The sequence below is a fragment of the Pezoporus wallicus genome, unplaced genomic scaffold, assembly GCF_028554395.1.
Source record: "Pezoporus wallicus isolate ANWC-B61680 ecotype Strahan unplaced genomic scaffold, APGP_CSIRO_Pwel_v1 contig_2384, whole genome shotgun sequence".
NCBI lineage: Eukaryota > Metazoa > Chordata > Aves > Psittaciformes > Psittacidae > Pezoporus > Pezoporus wallicus.
The window spans coordinates 1,006,049-1,022,120 of record NW_026640488.1 but is presented as its reverse complement, the minus strand read 5'-3'; the positions used below and the strand labels follow the sequence as shown (position 1 = coordinate 1,022,120).

The following is a 16,072-nucleotide window of genomic DNA, read 5'->3' as shown; positions in this document are numbered from 1 at the left end:
AGAATCACAACAGAAGTATATGGACCATGAGCTTTAGCTAATCCTGTTGGGGTTTTGGTGGTTTGTTTTTAGGTAGGTAGGTTGGTACAGTAAATGGTTAAAGAGCTATGGTATAACAGAGCATTAAAAAAGATCAAATCAAATGCCAACTTTTAAACTGTGTCTTAAAGATGAGATTTCGGAAAAGGAGCAAACGGTCAAACTAAAGTCTGAATTGTCATACGAGTGCTTCATGTATTCTGCAGCTCACAGTTGTAAACAGCAGCAGGCATTCTTCTCCTGGCTGAAGTGTTTTGTCGTATCACACATCTTAAAAAAAGAAAACCAACAAACCCTCAGGAATCGCATTTGGCACACGTATGTCTCGCCGAGTCCAAGAGCCTGTGGTTAAAGATTACCCAAATATGTAGAAAGTAATCTTTATGTGTCTGACTGGATAAATGCGGCTTTCACTGCTCTCCGTCTCTTCGGTAATTTTTGCAGACTGGCTTTCCCTTTTAGCAGCTGCCCTGCTCATTATTTCGGTTTGATCAGATCTAATTGCGGGTGACATTCAGGACCGAGGCGCAGGGGGTTTCATTCTTACCCTTCTTGTAGAAATGTGGGTTAATCCATCAGGCAGGTTTAGAAATGTTTTGAAGATACAACTTTAAGAGAGACAAGAGAAAAAAATGGATTTGATTTTTTTTGTTTGTTTGTTTCAGGCCCCAAAATGAATATTTGGTTTATAATGCAGACAGGCTGCCTAAAATTTAACCATTTCCATGAGAGACTTAGCGATGAACATGAACACAATGGAGAGGTTTGGTTTAGTTCTTTCCATCCCTTCCCAGGAGAACAGAGAGAGAACAGCTTAGTAAATAAACCAACGCAGAGTTCTGCACACTTTCTCACATTTGAAATTTGGATATAAATGTAATTCCAATAGATTTTGGACACTAAACCAGCAATAACATATACATGCACTATATAGAAGATGTATCAAATACTGTTGAAGTTAGGAACTACAATGTTGCTTTAAATCATCTTCTGAGTGTCAACTTTGTTGAAATTCAATATTGAAGTAAAAGGTAAAAATGGATTAATTTTACAGAAGTACTTGTAAGTAAAGCTGGTCATGTCACTAAATCTGTGTTGTTACTCTTTTCCTTCACCTTACAGATGAAGAGAAAGTTGGACCATGGCTCCGAGGTCCGTTCTTTCTCTCTGGGAAAGAAACCCTGCAAAGTCTCAGAATACACAAGGTAATTAAATGCAACATGAGATCGCCGGATCCTGATTCTTGCGTATATCCTGTCTTTCCAATTGCTAAGCCTGATTCATGGCTCTCTTAATGTTAAAGCACTGTACAGCAAAGAAGTGGTGGTATCAGCATTCGTATATTGCTTAGTTAATTTAAATGACATGAACTGAAGATGAGTTTTAATGAAGTAGCCAGACTTGCATTTCTTCTGTTGAGGTTTGTGTTTCATTCTAAATATAGCATACCCATTTACTCAGAGACTTTTTTGAGGGCTGAAGCATTCCTGGGAATAAAATCAATCAGATTTTTAAAAAGGCACATAATGATAAACCCTTAGACTATTACAAACTGTGATCAAATGTATCACTTTGCTATGGTAACGGGAATGAGAGAATGGAAATTTATGTAGGCAGAGCAGACCATCTGATCTTAACAGGAACACACACGTACTTTTTATCCACAGTATTAAAGCATTAGGGGTTCTAGTTTGCTTCCTTACTACTCCTGAATGGTACCAGATCACACAAACAACTGCTGCTGTTCCGATCAGATGCACTGTGGGGTAAAGCACTTCTAAACGTGAGCAGCAGTGGTAGAACAGGGCCCTGGGTGCGCACCTTAAAACTGCAGTTCTGACTGTAGAGTTGCCATAACAATCGTGCTCGGGTGTGACGCTGCTTCCCAGCCTGTTTGAGTTCACACCATCTTACGTTTTTAACCTGTAAGAAGCATCAGACCTCCCACAAGCATTACACATGCATCCCCAAACTGTCTGGGGATGTTACTTCTTCTGAACATGCAGTAGTAGTGCTCAGTCACTGATGGCTCTTCAAAAGTAGTTTGTATTTTATTTCTCTTCCTTTAAGAGGTTTATCAGGTGATGAGTGAAAAGTTAGGACTGTGGGGAAACAGGTTCCAGGGTTGCTTTTCAGATATGTAAATGCTTCAGCAGAGGAAAAGAGGCAATGCCTTGTTGCTGAGAAGCACATGTTGCAGCTCCCACATCCCCCTCGAAGTTGGTAGCTTCTCTGAGTTTCTAAATCAGTCTAATGGAAGAATGCTCTTGTGGCCACCAGTTCTTCAGGTGACAGATCAATTCTCTGCACTCCCACAGGAATACACAGTTCAGCAACAAAGGAAGCGTGTGTTTTGTCAAGTGTATCTGTCAGATTCAGAGGAACCACTGGACTTGTCCAGCTTCTACAGAAACCTGGGTGACTGTTTCAGGGGCATGAAAACATACAGAAAAAATGAAGCACAAACAGAAAATCTTGTGGTTTAATCTCAGGTCAAAGGAAAGGGGCTTTTAGATCCTGGTTCTGACTGAGAACAGCAGAAATGGAAGCGTAACTGTTCTGCTGGGGCAGGCTTGAGGCTACATTCTGCTCTGATCCGATATAAGTCAATTTTAAGAGCCTTATTTTGGACCTTAAGTGATAGCACCTTCACAAAGATACAGCATCTCTGTACAGATGCTGAGAATGAGTAAGCTGGAAACCCAGTTTTTATTTTAAGAATACTTTCAAATTAATGTGGTTTGGATTTTGAGCCATTATTGGCATAAAAGACTCTTTAAATAACATCCAATCCTCTCTCTTTTAGACTGTTTGGTTATGTTTTATTTAAATGGCATTTAGGCAAACAATGCAGTTCGTGTACCTGCTTGTTTTCCATATTCCCTAAGATCAGACACTCTTTAAAAGTGGCAAGCCTGATGAACTTTCTTTGCACGTAAGAGGGATAGCCGGTAAACAAATGTCATTGAGAGGATCCTTCATCTGTGAAACAGTATTTTTATATCAGCTTCTGTTTCTGTTATTACTCAGTAAAATCAGCAGCTAAAAATAAGCCTGTTCAAACCAATCTTTACCACTTTGGGTAAAGGCTAGGACATGCTGTGATTGTCCTTCAGAACAAGGAAGAGTAGAGTGCAATATTCGTAGAGTATGTTGAGATAAATATTAAAATGAACTTGCCTTGCATCGTTTGAAGCTATTTCTGTAGCCACTGAGAAGTCAGTAAACCCCTGAAGCTCACATCTACTTAAAAGCTGGATTTATCGTACACAAAAGCAAAAGGTTTTTTGGAGTCCCACATTGTATTTAAAATTTTCATGCTTGTGCAAACGCCACTGGAGTTCCCCATCTCCTGCGAGGGAGCACAACTTTGATAGGCTGTGAATGGAGTGCTTTACGTTATGTAAAAAAAATAGAAAACCCAGTCAGCTGTAGTTCTTTAGGCTCCTGCAACAGCAGCTTAATCGCAGCTCTTCTGAAAGCTCCATCCCATCTGAATGAGCTGGTTTTTAACATGTCAGAGTGAAAACATCAGACTGTAATTCAGAAAGCACCTTTGGCTCCTTTTCCTTTTTCACCTCCCCCCCCCCCCCCCACCTTTATTCCTGTATCAGTACATCAACAGGCAAACTTTAAAAGACTGCATAGAGTATTTCAAAGCCCAGTTCCAAACCCCTCGGCCAGTAGAACTGCTTGATATTACTAGTTCTTTGTCAACAAATTAAGAGCTAAAAACCGATACATTTTTTTTCCTGTTTGGTTATGAAGCAGCACTAGCACATTTTACATACAGGTGAGACTGAACTCTTGGCTTTGCTACATCACCATAAACACCAGAAGGCACCAGCACAGCTCAAAAGAAAAGGGAATACTCTGGCAAGGAAAGGAATATGCAAATCTGCGTCTTCAGAGGCAACCTGCTGACCAGTTAACAGAGTGGTAATTTTTCAGCCTTGAGAGGTGGTCCCCATTTCCCCCCCAGCTGGAGGATTAGCACTGCAGTGATAGAAACTGATTTATGAAGGTGAGGGATCTGACCTCATGAGAGACCAGCAGAACCATTTTTCATGTTGTTCCTTTTGCATGAATTTAAGAGTTTTAAGTAAAAGCTGCAAATTCTGTGCTCTTTTTTTTTTGTTCTTCAGTAGACTTCTAAATCTTCAATAATGTTTCACATGTGACTATCACTGTTTGTATTGTAGTACTACGGGGCTGGTGCCATGCTCTGCCACACCTACTACTTTTGGGGACCTGAGAGCAGCCAATGGCCAGGGGCAGCAACGTCGTCGCATTACATCTGTGCAGCCACCAACAGGCCTTCAGGAATGGCTGAAAATGTTTCAGGTAACTCATGCTTAGAGAAATACTTGGAGCAGCTTGCCTCCATGATTTAAGTGAGAGGTTGCTTCAGTAGAGCCAGATTCCTCATCCATTCCAGAATATCTCTGTCATTGATTTTGTGGACTCTTGCAAAAAGAAACGGGCACCAGCTTTTGAGGAATTGTTGTTCCCTGTTTCAGGTAGTTACTGTAGAGACACACAAAAAATAACTGCTTTTTCTGGTTTCTTAGTAAAATAACCCTTCCTGTTTGATGCTTTTGCATCTTCTGCAAAGTCTGTCCAACACGTAATGGATGCCTCCATGGCCTCAAGCTAAGCTTTAGCACATGGTTTGCTTCAGTGCAGGTATAGCACTAAATTTGTCATAAGTCTGGTGCCTTCTAAGGATAGAAATAAAACTTTAACAAAAATAGATGAAAAGGAAACTCAGTGTGTATTTTTACTCATCTTTGTATATGGAACACAGTGTCTGCCAGTACACACATGTGCTGCTGAAGGGAGCAGCAAAAGAGGTTTTCTGTATCTTGCCAACAGCCTTCAGCAATGCCTAAAACATAATCTGACAAAAGGAAAGGTGTGAAGGACAGTGCTATGGACCACTTGCACAGGTTGAAACTGAAATCTGTGTGGGCACAGATCTGGTAGCACCTAAGCCACTTTTATGTGTGTTAATACAAACACAGCTTGGAGTAGGCCTCTGCTCCTGTTCTGTAACCTGTACTGTGGACACCTGTTTACTGCAGAGTTTTGCTCTTGTGTTTTTAAGAAGCAGGGATAAGTCCTAGTCATTGATTTGAGAAATGGAAATATTATGTCTTCCTATCATGATTAATAAACTGTTACTTCTAAAAACGTTTTCAGAAGGACTAACTAATACAGGCATTGTTTCAATGACTTTATCAGGTAAAGATAGAAGCAATATTGTAGATACAGTAGCAAGCATACAATTTAGCAGGCAGAAGCGTGCTTTTGGCTTGATTTATGCTGCCACAGAATACCACTGATCTCAATCACTGTCAGTTCTGAACATTAAAATAATAATGCAGAACTCCTTCATTCTTTATTTTTACACATGCTTCTTAAAACAGTAGAAGTTTGGAATTAAGATATTCTTGTACACATCATTCAGTTTCTTAAAAATATTCACATATAATTATTATAATGTATCTTTTGTGAGACTGTTCATGTAAATATGTCTTTTTAACCCCTAAGAATCCTATTTGAATAGTATTTTGTGTATATGATGTTAATACTACATTGTATTTTAACATTTTGTAGCATTACAGCCTTTGTACTAGCAAAAGCTATTTTTAGCTGCAGTAGCTATCTGCAATTTACAATGTGTATCTTCTTGCATAGGATTGCTAGTTATCAACAGATACATATTTTTTAAACAAAGATTATGAAAGGTTGAAATGTTTTGAGAGAGTGGTGCCAACATGCTCAACAGTAAAAGCAATGCTGTTGGCTGTTTGGTCCGGATAAGGAAAAGAAGTCTATAAGCCCATGGAAATTCTGCCTATAGTTCAGTTGTTATTATTTTAGGGTCCTAAACTTGGAGTCAGTAATGTAGAAACCATGCTTTAATAAATACATGATTAGATACTTTTGACTTCTCAAAATACTTGGTTGCAGTACTAAGTGCCTAAATGCTGATCTGTACTCGAGAAAGAGGCCTTTCTCATAACTGGAGATCACTGGGTAGCACCTACTGACCACTTCTGTCACTGGCAGTTTCTACTGTATTCACAGAAGAGAGTCCCTTACTTCAGGACCAAAAGCTTTCAGAGTCACGTAGCTGTACCTCAGTGTTACATCTCCTTGGCTAATGCCAAGGCACCTCATTTTCTGTGTGCTTCTTTTCCACGTGAGTTTTATGAAAGGGGCAGGTCTTAAACAGTCAAAAGATAAAAGCACATTCTTAAAGTAAGGGAGGTTGCTCTGCCCAAAGGGCAGAATTAAATAGCAAATGTAGAATCTTCCTTGCAATACAAAGTGTTTCCTGTAGAGAAACAGAAACGGGAGCGCTTTCTTCATTATGTACTGTATGCCAGCTAAGGCTGCTTAATAGCACCATCTTATTTTATGTGAAAGTATATTTCCAATTAATTTTAAAGTTAAATTTCCAGGGGCACGGTAGCTGAACATGCACTGTTTCAAGGTAGAACTGTCCTCTGGCATAGAAGCTGTCAGGAGCAAGTGATACTCAGTTATTTGGAGGTCTCCTACCTGTACATTGGCCTTCAATCATTTCTGTGTTACCTTTTAAAATTAAAAAGCAAGACCACTGTTCAAATATTAAGAAAACCTCAGATGGCCTTGAAGGGGGTTTTAAAAATTCATCTTTTATGTGTTAAATTTATCTTTTGCTGTTCTAAGACTTTCATTTTTAAAGTGACAGAAAACTAATGCAGAAACAGTTGAAAGCGTAGTTGCGCCTTCCCTTTAAAAATGAAGACTTCTATTGATTTCAATGAAATGTTAGTCTGGAAAGGAAAATAGAAAAGCATTTTAATAGGTTCAAACCATTTAATTTCTTAAAGGCCTATTTATTTTTTCTGTTTCGCAGTGGCTCTTGGCTTCAGGTCTTTTTAATATCCACTAGAAGATCTTTTAAAGGAACTCAGTGCCCAAGTGTATCTTTAACAAGAGCTCTTCTTTTACAAGGAATTTTATTTTATTTGAAGCAGGATATATTTTTTTTAAAGCACCAACTTGCTTGCCATAAGGGGAAAAAAACCTCAGCTGCATGCTAAGCTCAGTCAGAGATAGTACTGCTTTAAATATAATAAGTTCTCTCTTCATTCTTCCTACTTCACATACTTAGAGTGTTGGGTTTTATTTAAGTAATGTGATAAAAAAAAAAACGTATTTCTTGGAATATTGATATTGAAAAGCTGTTCCATACACAGCGACTACAGGCAATCACTTTGAGTAACTGGTGAATGCTATTATTTTACCTACAATTGGAAGCATTCTTTTTCTCAGCAGTTTAGATAGTATCCAAAATGCTTTTGCCATTTCTGGCTGGCAAGAGTACCGTTCCTTGCTTTTACATAAGTAGTTGGCTAAGCCACCTGATTTCAAATTGCTTCCCATTTTCCATTTCTTACTCTTCCAGAGATGCTCGTCAATGCATAAATGTGCAACTGAGGAGTCCACCTCTTACTTGAAGCAGGCAGAAAGATTGTGTCATAGCCAGCATTGCCATGTTTGCTGGTCTGTGTCTCATGGTGGGGCCAGGTCAAGGGTTTGGTGTTTCTGCACAGCCTCCCTGCATAGAATGGGAGGGATCCACACTACAGCTACATACCTCTTGTGGCTGTATCACCATTAGCGGTTTATTTCAGAGGAGCGGTGCAGACTTAAAGCATATCTCCTGATCATTCCTGCTTATTTCCCATTGCTTTAGGTCTCAGGGCAGTTTTCATACACGCAAACTAGACTTTGCGAAGAAAAGCTACGTTGTCCAGCCCATAGTTTGGACAAATGGGTCTGAACCAGTCACTGCCTCCTGAAGACAGGTGCATGCCACGTGTGGTGCAGGTGTTAGGCCAAGAGGCTAGACTAAGGTCATAGGGATGAGTTGATGTGGGGGCTTCAGCACCAGCTGCTCCCAAACCTCTCCTGTTGTGACAGACTGCTTGCTGATGTAGATGATGTTTCTTTCAGTGGGTTTTGCCTGTGTGCTGTTTTTATCTGGGCTGAGATACCTTTAAGGTGGAGGATGGCAGGGTTCTCAGTAACTGCTCCAAGAGTTGGGCAGAGGCAACCTCCAGAAGAGGTAATGTGTAATGACAGACCTCCATTGACAGAACTCAGTAATGGAGAACAGCACCCTGCAATGAAGCCCTTTAAAATAGGTGTTCTAAATATACCTATCGTAGAAAAAGCATGTAATTGCTGCAAACTGTAATTCTGCAAACTGGAGCTAGCAAATGAGAGATGTGCGATAGGAAAGCGTAGGTCATGGAAGAGTGGAGGTGCAGAAAGAGGAGGTAATGAAGGGATAGGTGGCACATCAGACAGGAGGGATGAGGTGGAAGTTGCAGAAGAAGCAAAGTTGTTCGTATTAATAATAAAGTTTTGCATGCCTGAAAGGAAAGGAAGGATTTTTTAAACATAATAGCAAAGGGTAAAAGGAAGGGATGGATAGTGCCGTGGTTGCAGCAACTGCACAATGGAACCAAGAAGTGGCATGAACCAGCCAAAGAGCCTTGTAAAGTAAACACCTCCCTGAATAAACGTGAGGGAAGAGGAATACGTGCCTCTGCATTGGTCATCTGCAGTGTTTGAAACTTTGCAGACTGCTTGGCACACATTTGTTTTTTTTCCTCTTCCACAGCCTTCATTCGCTGTTGTTTCTCATCGAAGCCACAAAGCTGTTTCTTGCTCTCTCTGCTCCATGTGCTAGATGCATTTCTTTTTCTGCAGACGGATCAAGCCATGGGGCCCAGAAGCAGTAATTTACTAGTCCTGCCTTCGTTAACCCAAACAGTTGTGTTCATCTGGCAAGGCTTCATCCCAATTTTCCATGCCAAACATTTCCCTCAGAGACCCTTTACCGACTGTAGCTGGAGGTTTGTTTGCTTAAGTGAAAGACTAAGGGGACAATGTCCTAGAGAAAACATTTTGTAGCGGCTGATTGTTTAAAAAGAGCCTTAGGAAGCTGCCTGTAGCCATCCCCTAATGATGAATGGACAGATGAAAGAGGATACTGCTTTTATTCATTAGCATCTCTTCCCCATTTTCAAATCTTTTCCTTTTTCTGTTCAGATCTGTATTTTATGTTAAACCCAGAAATGTCTAAGTTTAAGAGAGCTACAGATGAAGATAGCACACAGTGAAATTATTAATCAATAACGTGCTCATAACTGTGAGCAGTGTTCACCACAGCAAAAAACAATGCTCTTCAGGTTGAGTTGTTCTAATTTAATAAATGTCGCTGCTTATAAATTAAGGGAAGACTGACCTTGGAAATTTATATTATAAGGAAGTAGCACAGGTATTACTTTCCCTTTTTTTTAATTCTCTTAAATTCAAACACAGCTGACAGATGAGATTATAGATTGCAAACGTTTGTACCTAGCACCAGCTAAGCTCTGGGTTAATGAAACAAACAGCAGTGGGAAAGTTGGTGAGATAAACAGTTCCTCAGTGCATGATTTATGGAGAGCCGCTCTGTGAGGCAAATGTTTGTTGAAAGAAATTTATAATAAAAGCTGTTTATAACAGCATTGCTGCAATTTATGCTGAGATGTTCTTGTTTCTTTTTAATATTCTGAGGTACTGGATATGAAGGAAAACCCTCATCTCAGATGGTCACGGTCTGCACACACACACGGATGGGGAGCGTTTGCTTGCCCACTTAGACCATTATACAGTTGCCAGCAGTGTGCGGAAAGGCTCAGGCCATAGGAACTTCCTTCCCCTTCCATTCCTCTGTTAGGGTGGGCTATAGGGTGGCTATATCTGCCACGCTTTTGCTGTAGAACGAGAGTGTGTGGCTACGCACTCCCTTCTTGCTCACGGCCACCCCAGCAGGTGCTTGCTCTGTCATTAGGGTAGCTCAAAGCTGCTTTCACTGCCCTGGTGGAACGGGGTCACCTGCTTGAGTAAGTCCAGGGAAGGGCTGTGCAGCTGATCCAAGGGCTGGAGCACCACTCCTATGAAGACAGGCTGACAAAGTTGGGCTTGTTCAGCCTGGAGAAGAAGAGGCTTCAGGGAGACCTTAGAGCAGCTTCCAGTACCTAAAGGGGGCCTGTAAGAATGCTGGAGAGAGACTTTTTACAAGGACATGGAGTGACAGGACAAGTGGGAATGACTTTAAACTGACAGAGGAGAGATCTAGATTAGATATAAGGAAGAAATTCTTCCCTGTGAGGGTGGTGAGACCCTGGTACAGGTTGCCCAGAGAAGCTGTGGCTGCCCCATCCCTGCCAGTGTTTAAGGCCAGGTTGGACGGGGCTTTAGGCAATCTGGTCAGGTGGAAGGTGTCCCTGCCCATGGCAGGGGGTTGGGACTGCATGAGCTTTAAGGCGCATTCCAACTCTAACCACTGTATGATTCTGTGAAAGTCAGGTGGATCATTGTGTGTGTAAATGATACTTTTCCTGACAAAAAGGATTTTGTCATTCTAATTAGAAAGGATGCAACGTGTATCCTGGGCTGCATTAAAAGGAACGTGACCAGCAGGTCAAAGGAGGTGATCCTGCCCCTCTACTCTGCTCTTGTGAGACCTCACCTGGAGTATTGTGTGCAGTTCTGGTGTCCTCAACATAAAAAGGACATGGAACTGTTGGAACAAGTCCAGAGAAGGGCCACGAGGATGACCAGGGGACTGCAGCACCTCCTCTATGAAGACAGGCTGAGGAAGTTGGAGCTGTTCATCCTGGAGAAGAGAAGGCTGCATGGAGACCTCATAGCAGCCTTCCAGTATCTGAAGGGGGCCTATAGGGATGCTGGGGAGGGGCTCTTCATTAGGGACTGTAGTGACAGGACAAGGGGTAATGGGTTAAAACTTAAACAGGGGAAGTTTAGGTTGGATATAAGGAGGAAATTCTTTCCTGTCAGGGTGGTGAGGCACTGGAATGGGTTGCCCAGGGAGGTTGTGAATGCTTCATCCCCGGCAGTGTTCAAGGCCAGGTTGGACGATGCCTTAGGTGATAGGATTTAGCGTTAGGTGTCCCTGCCCACGGCAGGGGGGTTGGAACTAGATGATCTTAAGGTCCTTTCCAACCCTAACTATTCTATGATTCTATGATGATCTTTCTACATAAGTAAAGCTGGGTATTTATCTGCATGTTGTTTGCTTTCAAAAATTCCGCCTTCTCCTTCACTTGCCTCGTGTTCTGCAGAAACTTCACAATATACAAACATTGTAGTATTGTGGAGACTGGATTTGATTGTCAGAATCAAAGCCAGAGAACAGAAATTTAGAGCATAAGCAATAAAGGTCCTGAGATACATGGCAGATTAATACAGAACTCTTAATTGTAAGGTATCTTGCCTTTTTTTTCAGTTAGCCTCTTGCCATAACTACAATATCATTTGTATGTGCTAATTTACTTGTAAATGTCACTCTAGAAGACATGCAAGAGTATGAATGTGAATCTGCTCTCAAAAAGTGTTATGTCTCATTTTCTCTCTAAGGCTTTATTCATGCTCTAATTCTGTTGCTCCATCACTTAGTGGTGGCTGTTGTTTTTTCCTGTAGAAATTGTTTTTTTCTTTAAATTGCTTTCGCATAGCAAATCAAAACTCTTTGCTGAGCACAGATGAGTTTAAGACTTGCTTTTCATACATGCAGTATATTCAGTTATTAATTCTTTTCTACAAATGCTGCTGCTGATCTGCTCTGCTCTCAGATGAGTGCCTTATTAACATCTTCATGTTTTATGGTGCCCATTAGTAAAAATGTGAAGTAAGAAAATTACCAATTGAAATTCTGTGTTTATTCAGGTGTAAATTGATACTTACAAAATACACGTTGGTTTATAGCCAGGATTCTGAAATTACAGCATTGTCACTTAGGGACATACATAGTAATGAGCAGGCAGTAAGCTAATGCACCTCTACAGAAAGTTTCTTTTCCTCTCTTTTCATTTGAAGTTTTTGGTCTGCCAGATGAAAGGTTAGAAGTTGTCATCTCACTCAATGCACAGTGGAGAGATGGAAAGGGAATGCGTTCTGTTGCAACCCCTTCACTGTCAGTAATGTGTGTGTAGATTTCATCAACTTCAAAAGAAGCTTAATTAATTTAATTATTATTATTAAATATTATTATCTGTTTAATTGCTAATCTGTATGTGTGTGTGTAACAAATCCTTTCTTAGCTTATGAATCAATGTAGTAATTTTGAATATTCCGTGTTGATGAGCTTCTCATTTTTATGTAATTAACATGAGCATTTATCTTCCTGGCTTTTTATATGCTTGTCTATAGGTCGATGAGGACTTAAATAACTTAACTTGCCTTATTGGCAAAGCGACAGCACTTTCTGATATAAACCAAACTAGTGTGTTAAACTGACCTTACTGTTTCTTTCTTTTTCTTTGCAGAGCTGGAGTGGACCAGAGAAATTACTTGCTTTAGATGAACTCATTGATAGTTGTGAACCAACACAAGTAAAACACATGATGCAAGTGATAGAGCCCCAGTTTCAAAGAGACTTCATTTCCTTGCTCCCAAAAGAGGTGAGAAATATAGTTTCATGCTGGACAATGCAGTGCATCAGCTGCCACCTTTTAAAAACTTCCTTGCTAAATATAGTACTCAGATTTGCCAGTGTAGTGAGTAAACTGGTGTTACAGATCCACAGTTTGGTACACTGTCGTGACATGGTTACTGTAATTTCAGATGACCATACCTTTACCTCTTGATAGGCATTCAGATACCTGGAAATACCATCTAACCTGGAAATACCTTTGGAAATACCTCTGTATCTTAATTGGGCTGACAGAACTCAATCTGTTAGTGCATGCACACACAAACATTTCCTCTGGATGCAAGGCCTTTTGCACATTGTTCTGTAAGTGTGTTACTGTTTAATGCTTTAAGTGATGGGTGGGGGTTTGTTAATATTATCTTTAAACAGACTGAGCCCTGAAATCTCTACCAAAAACCTAAAAAGTAAACCCAGAAGAGCACTTCTCCCCAAGGATAAAGGCAAACCCTAATTAAGCAGATGTGTTACAGTAAATCCGTTGCTGCAAATCAGGTCATGTTGTATCAGGTTAAAGAGAAACTAAGATTTAGATTTCAGTGTGTGTGCTTTTCAGCCTGAGTCACTAAGTGATGTCCACAGAATAGTAATAGAACAGAAGGGTGGATATGAAAGATTGCAAACCCAGTTTGCTACAATTATTAGATGAATGTGTTTTAGTGAATTTTGACATGGTACTTCTGGGCTTTGATTAATTTTAGGGAATAGCAAATTGGTTTGTTATTTGGAGTGGGAGAAAGTCTATTTTCTTTTTCCAGATCTACTGCATGTTGGGTTTTCCATGTGGAAATTTTCATAAGGGCTGAAGTCTTTGTAACTGTTCAGTTGCTAACAGGTTATAAAGCAAGTTCTGGTACTAGTATTTGGTTACTGTGTTCAGCACAGTCTTATTACCAGAAGATTGTTCTGTATCTCTTGTTTCTTGACATTTTTTCTGGTATTTATCCTGTTTTTGAATGCTTAGATGCGTACGACCCTTCTTGCCTTTTATATACTGTCATATCTTCATGAGTCAGGGAGCATCACAGCCTTCCCTTGCTGGTTAGCATTTGTAAGGGTTGGAAGCAATTTATACAACAAGTATTAATTTAGGACGCATGACTTGAGATTAGTATTTACAGAAGCACTTGATGTTGCAGCCTCCTTCATAAATGGGAAGGATGCTGGGGGAGGAGAAGAGTTCAGGAGGACCTCTGCATGGTTGCCATGTTTCTAGAGAAGCTGCCCAAAGCAGCCTTCGTTCAAAGGTGGAAGAACTTTTCCTTCATACTTTGAGAAGACAGAAGATGCTTTGCCACTTCGGCATCCCTGAAGGCCAGCCATTTAATACAGAATTAATAACTGTAACTCACAGCTCAGTTGTCTTTGCATGATTTAGTGGCAAAACTAATTCAAGAACAAGCAGTGATCTAGTTATGCTGTAACTGATGATCATGTATTTATTTCAGTTTTAGTAATTTCTTCACAGAAAAGATAAGTTATTTAGCTGTAAAACCTTCATTCTCATTTGTTTCTTGACTCCATTGTAAGCTGCTTGTGTTTAGTTCGTTTTGTTGTTTTTACTTGACACCAGAATATTGTCAGGTGCATAGCAGCTGCACGAAAGGCTGACCTCACCAGTGAGGCTGTCTTAAATGATCTTTGCCTCCTAAACCTCCATCACTGTCACCAAAACGAACTGAGTTAGAAAAAAAAAACAACACTGAGGTAACTCCACCATCGCCTCTCCTTTTTGAAGCTCTTTCTTCACCCTTACCTCCTAAGTGATACTGCCCCAGTTGCAGATGCCAGCTGCAGCAGGGGGTGACGAACTGAGCTGTGGGGGCAAGAACAAGTTGTTGGGGTCAGTAATTTTGTAAACAGGCTTCCCTGTCAAAGCCAGCATCCTGGGAAACCACGCTCCCTTGAGTTGTCACTCTGCGTTAACATCAGTAGTTGTCTTCAGTGCTGTTGGACGCAGACCAGGACGAGAAGATGAATTGGACAGGAGGGCTTTCCTTCAAGAACGTTTTCAGCAATGCAAAGGCAGTAACTTAATAGCTGAATAACCAAGAAGATGTTTGCTTTCCTCCTGAGGAAACATGCAATCTAAACAATTAATCTGAAATGAATATTCCTGCTTTCTTGCTGAGACTTTAGAAATAATTATTGAAATTACTTGTTTGTGAAACCAGGTCTAGAAACCAACAGATTAGGAGTTTAGCTGAAATCAGCCATTTTTGTTGGTGCTCTGTGTGTGCATGAAGGAAAAGGCAAGAGACTGTTTATTATTAGGTATTATTAATGCTCCAGTGGAGAGTAGTCCTAAATACAGTGGAGTCAAAGGTCAGATCTTTGCTACCTGAAGTTTTCTTGGAACTAAGTCCACGAGCTGAGGCAAAGGGACATCATCTTCCATGCACCGCTAATCTTAAAGTCAGCTGCAGGCTGTCTTGACCCTTGATGACTATTTAGATAAATACAGTCTAAAATAAATGTTACCCATATGTAACTTGTTAAAGAACCAGTTGGCTCGCAGGTTTTAATTAACACCATCTTAGCAAGCGTCCACATCTGTATAGACAGGACATGTGATATGCAAACAAATTCTGCTGTCAGTTAAGGAACATGCAGCAGAAATGGGAAGGACTATCTGATGTGTGTTAGGAAACAGCACTTGTTAAATAATTATACATACCAGGAGTTAAGACAGAAAGTCTCAAAGGATGGGTACGGTTGTTGCTCTTGTAGCAGAGCCTTATACCCAATCCTAAATGCTGACTCCCAGAGTAGGGAAAGAAGATAGATTCCTCAGCTTTATGACCTGGGGTGTATATGGGACCTAATGCATAATTTAAGGCACAGGCCCCTCAGTCTGAAGTCCTGCATGCTCAACATGAGCTGCAGGTGATGACCTGCAAACAAGGTACGTGTGTGGTCAGAATGCAAACAGTTCTGGCATACTGCATTTTTATTTCGTGCTCAGTCACTGGCTGCTCTAGGTTACTGAAAGTAAATGTTTCTCACATAATAAGGTCAAAAATCTGCTGAGGTCAACAGCTTATCGTTATGGCTTCCTTACTGAATTTCAGTGTGTGCTGCTTTGAAGGGCAGAATCTATTTATATGCATCATAACTTGAGCTAAAAATTAAACACAAAATCCCAAACACAAAAAGATACGTCAAGCAGAAGCAAAACCTGTCAGTGAAATCAGATCATCCAGTTTTACATCCTGTTAGTTACTGACAAAGACCCCGCATGCAGGTAGTTCTCTGCATCCCTTTTTATCAATATTGGTATTTCTGCAGTTTTTAGCTATGGAAGGGACTTCCCTGATTGTACACTTTCATTCTTCATGACTGGGGACACACATTGTTGCTGTCAAGTAGAAAGGCTGTACTTGGTCGTCCTACCCTTAATGATAGTCTTCCTTCTATTTTGGATTGTGTTTTAGATGCCCCTGCCCTGTTTAAGACTTCAGTACACCT

At 40.5% G+C, this 16,072-nt stretch overlaps 1 protein-coding gene across 5 annotated transcripts in view; it reads left to right on the top strand.

Moving 5' to 3' along the window:
• FBXW7 (F-box and WD repeat domain containing 7) overlaps nucleotides 1–16,072 on the top strand; it is a 173,841-nt gene that overhangs the window by 141,077 nt on the left and 16,692 nt on the right. For all 5 annotated transcript variants that reach the window (XM_057419032.1, XM_057419030.1, XM_057419033.1 and 2 more), the window contains 3 exons: nucleotides 1,162–1,244; nucleotides 4,242–4,383; nucleotides 12,441–12,575. In XM_057419032.1, the coding sequence (XP_057275015.1) occupies nucleotides 1,162–1,244; nucleotides 4,242–4,383; nucleotides 12,441–12,575 (360 nt within the window). The remainder of the gene's footprint in view (nucleotides 1–1,161; nucleotides 1,245–4,241; nucleotides 4,384–12,440; nucleotides 12,576–16,072) is intronic.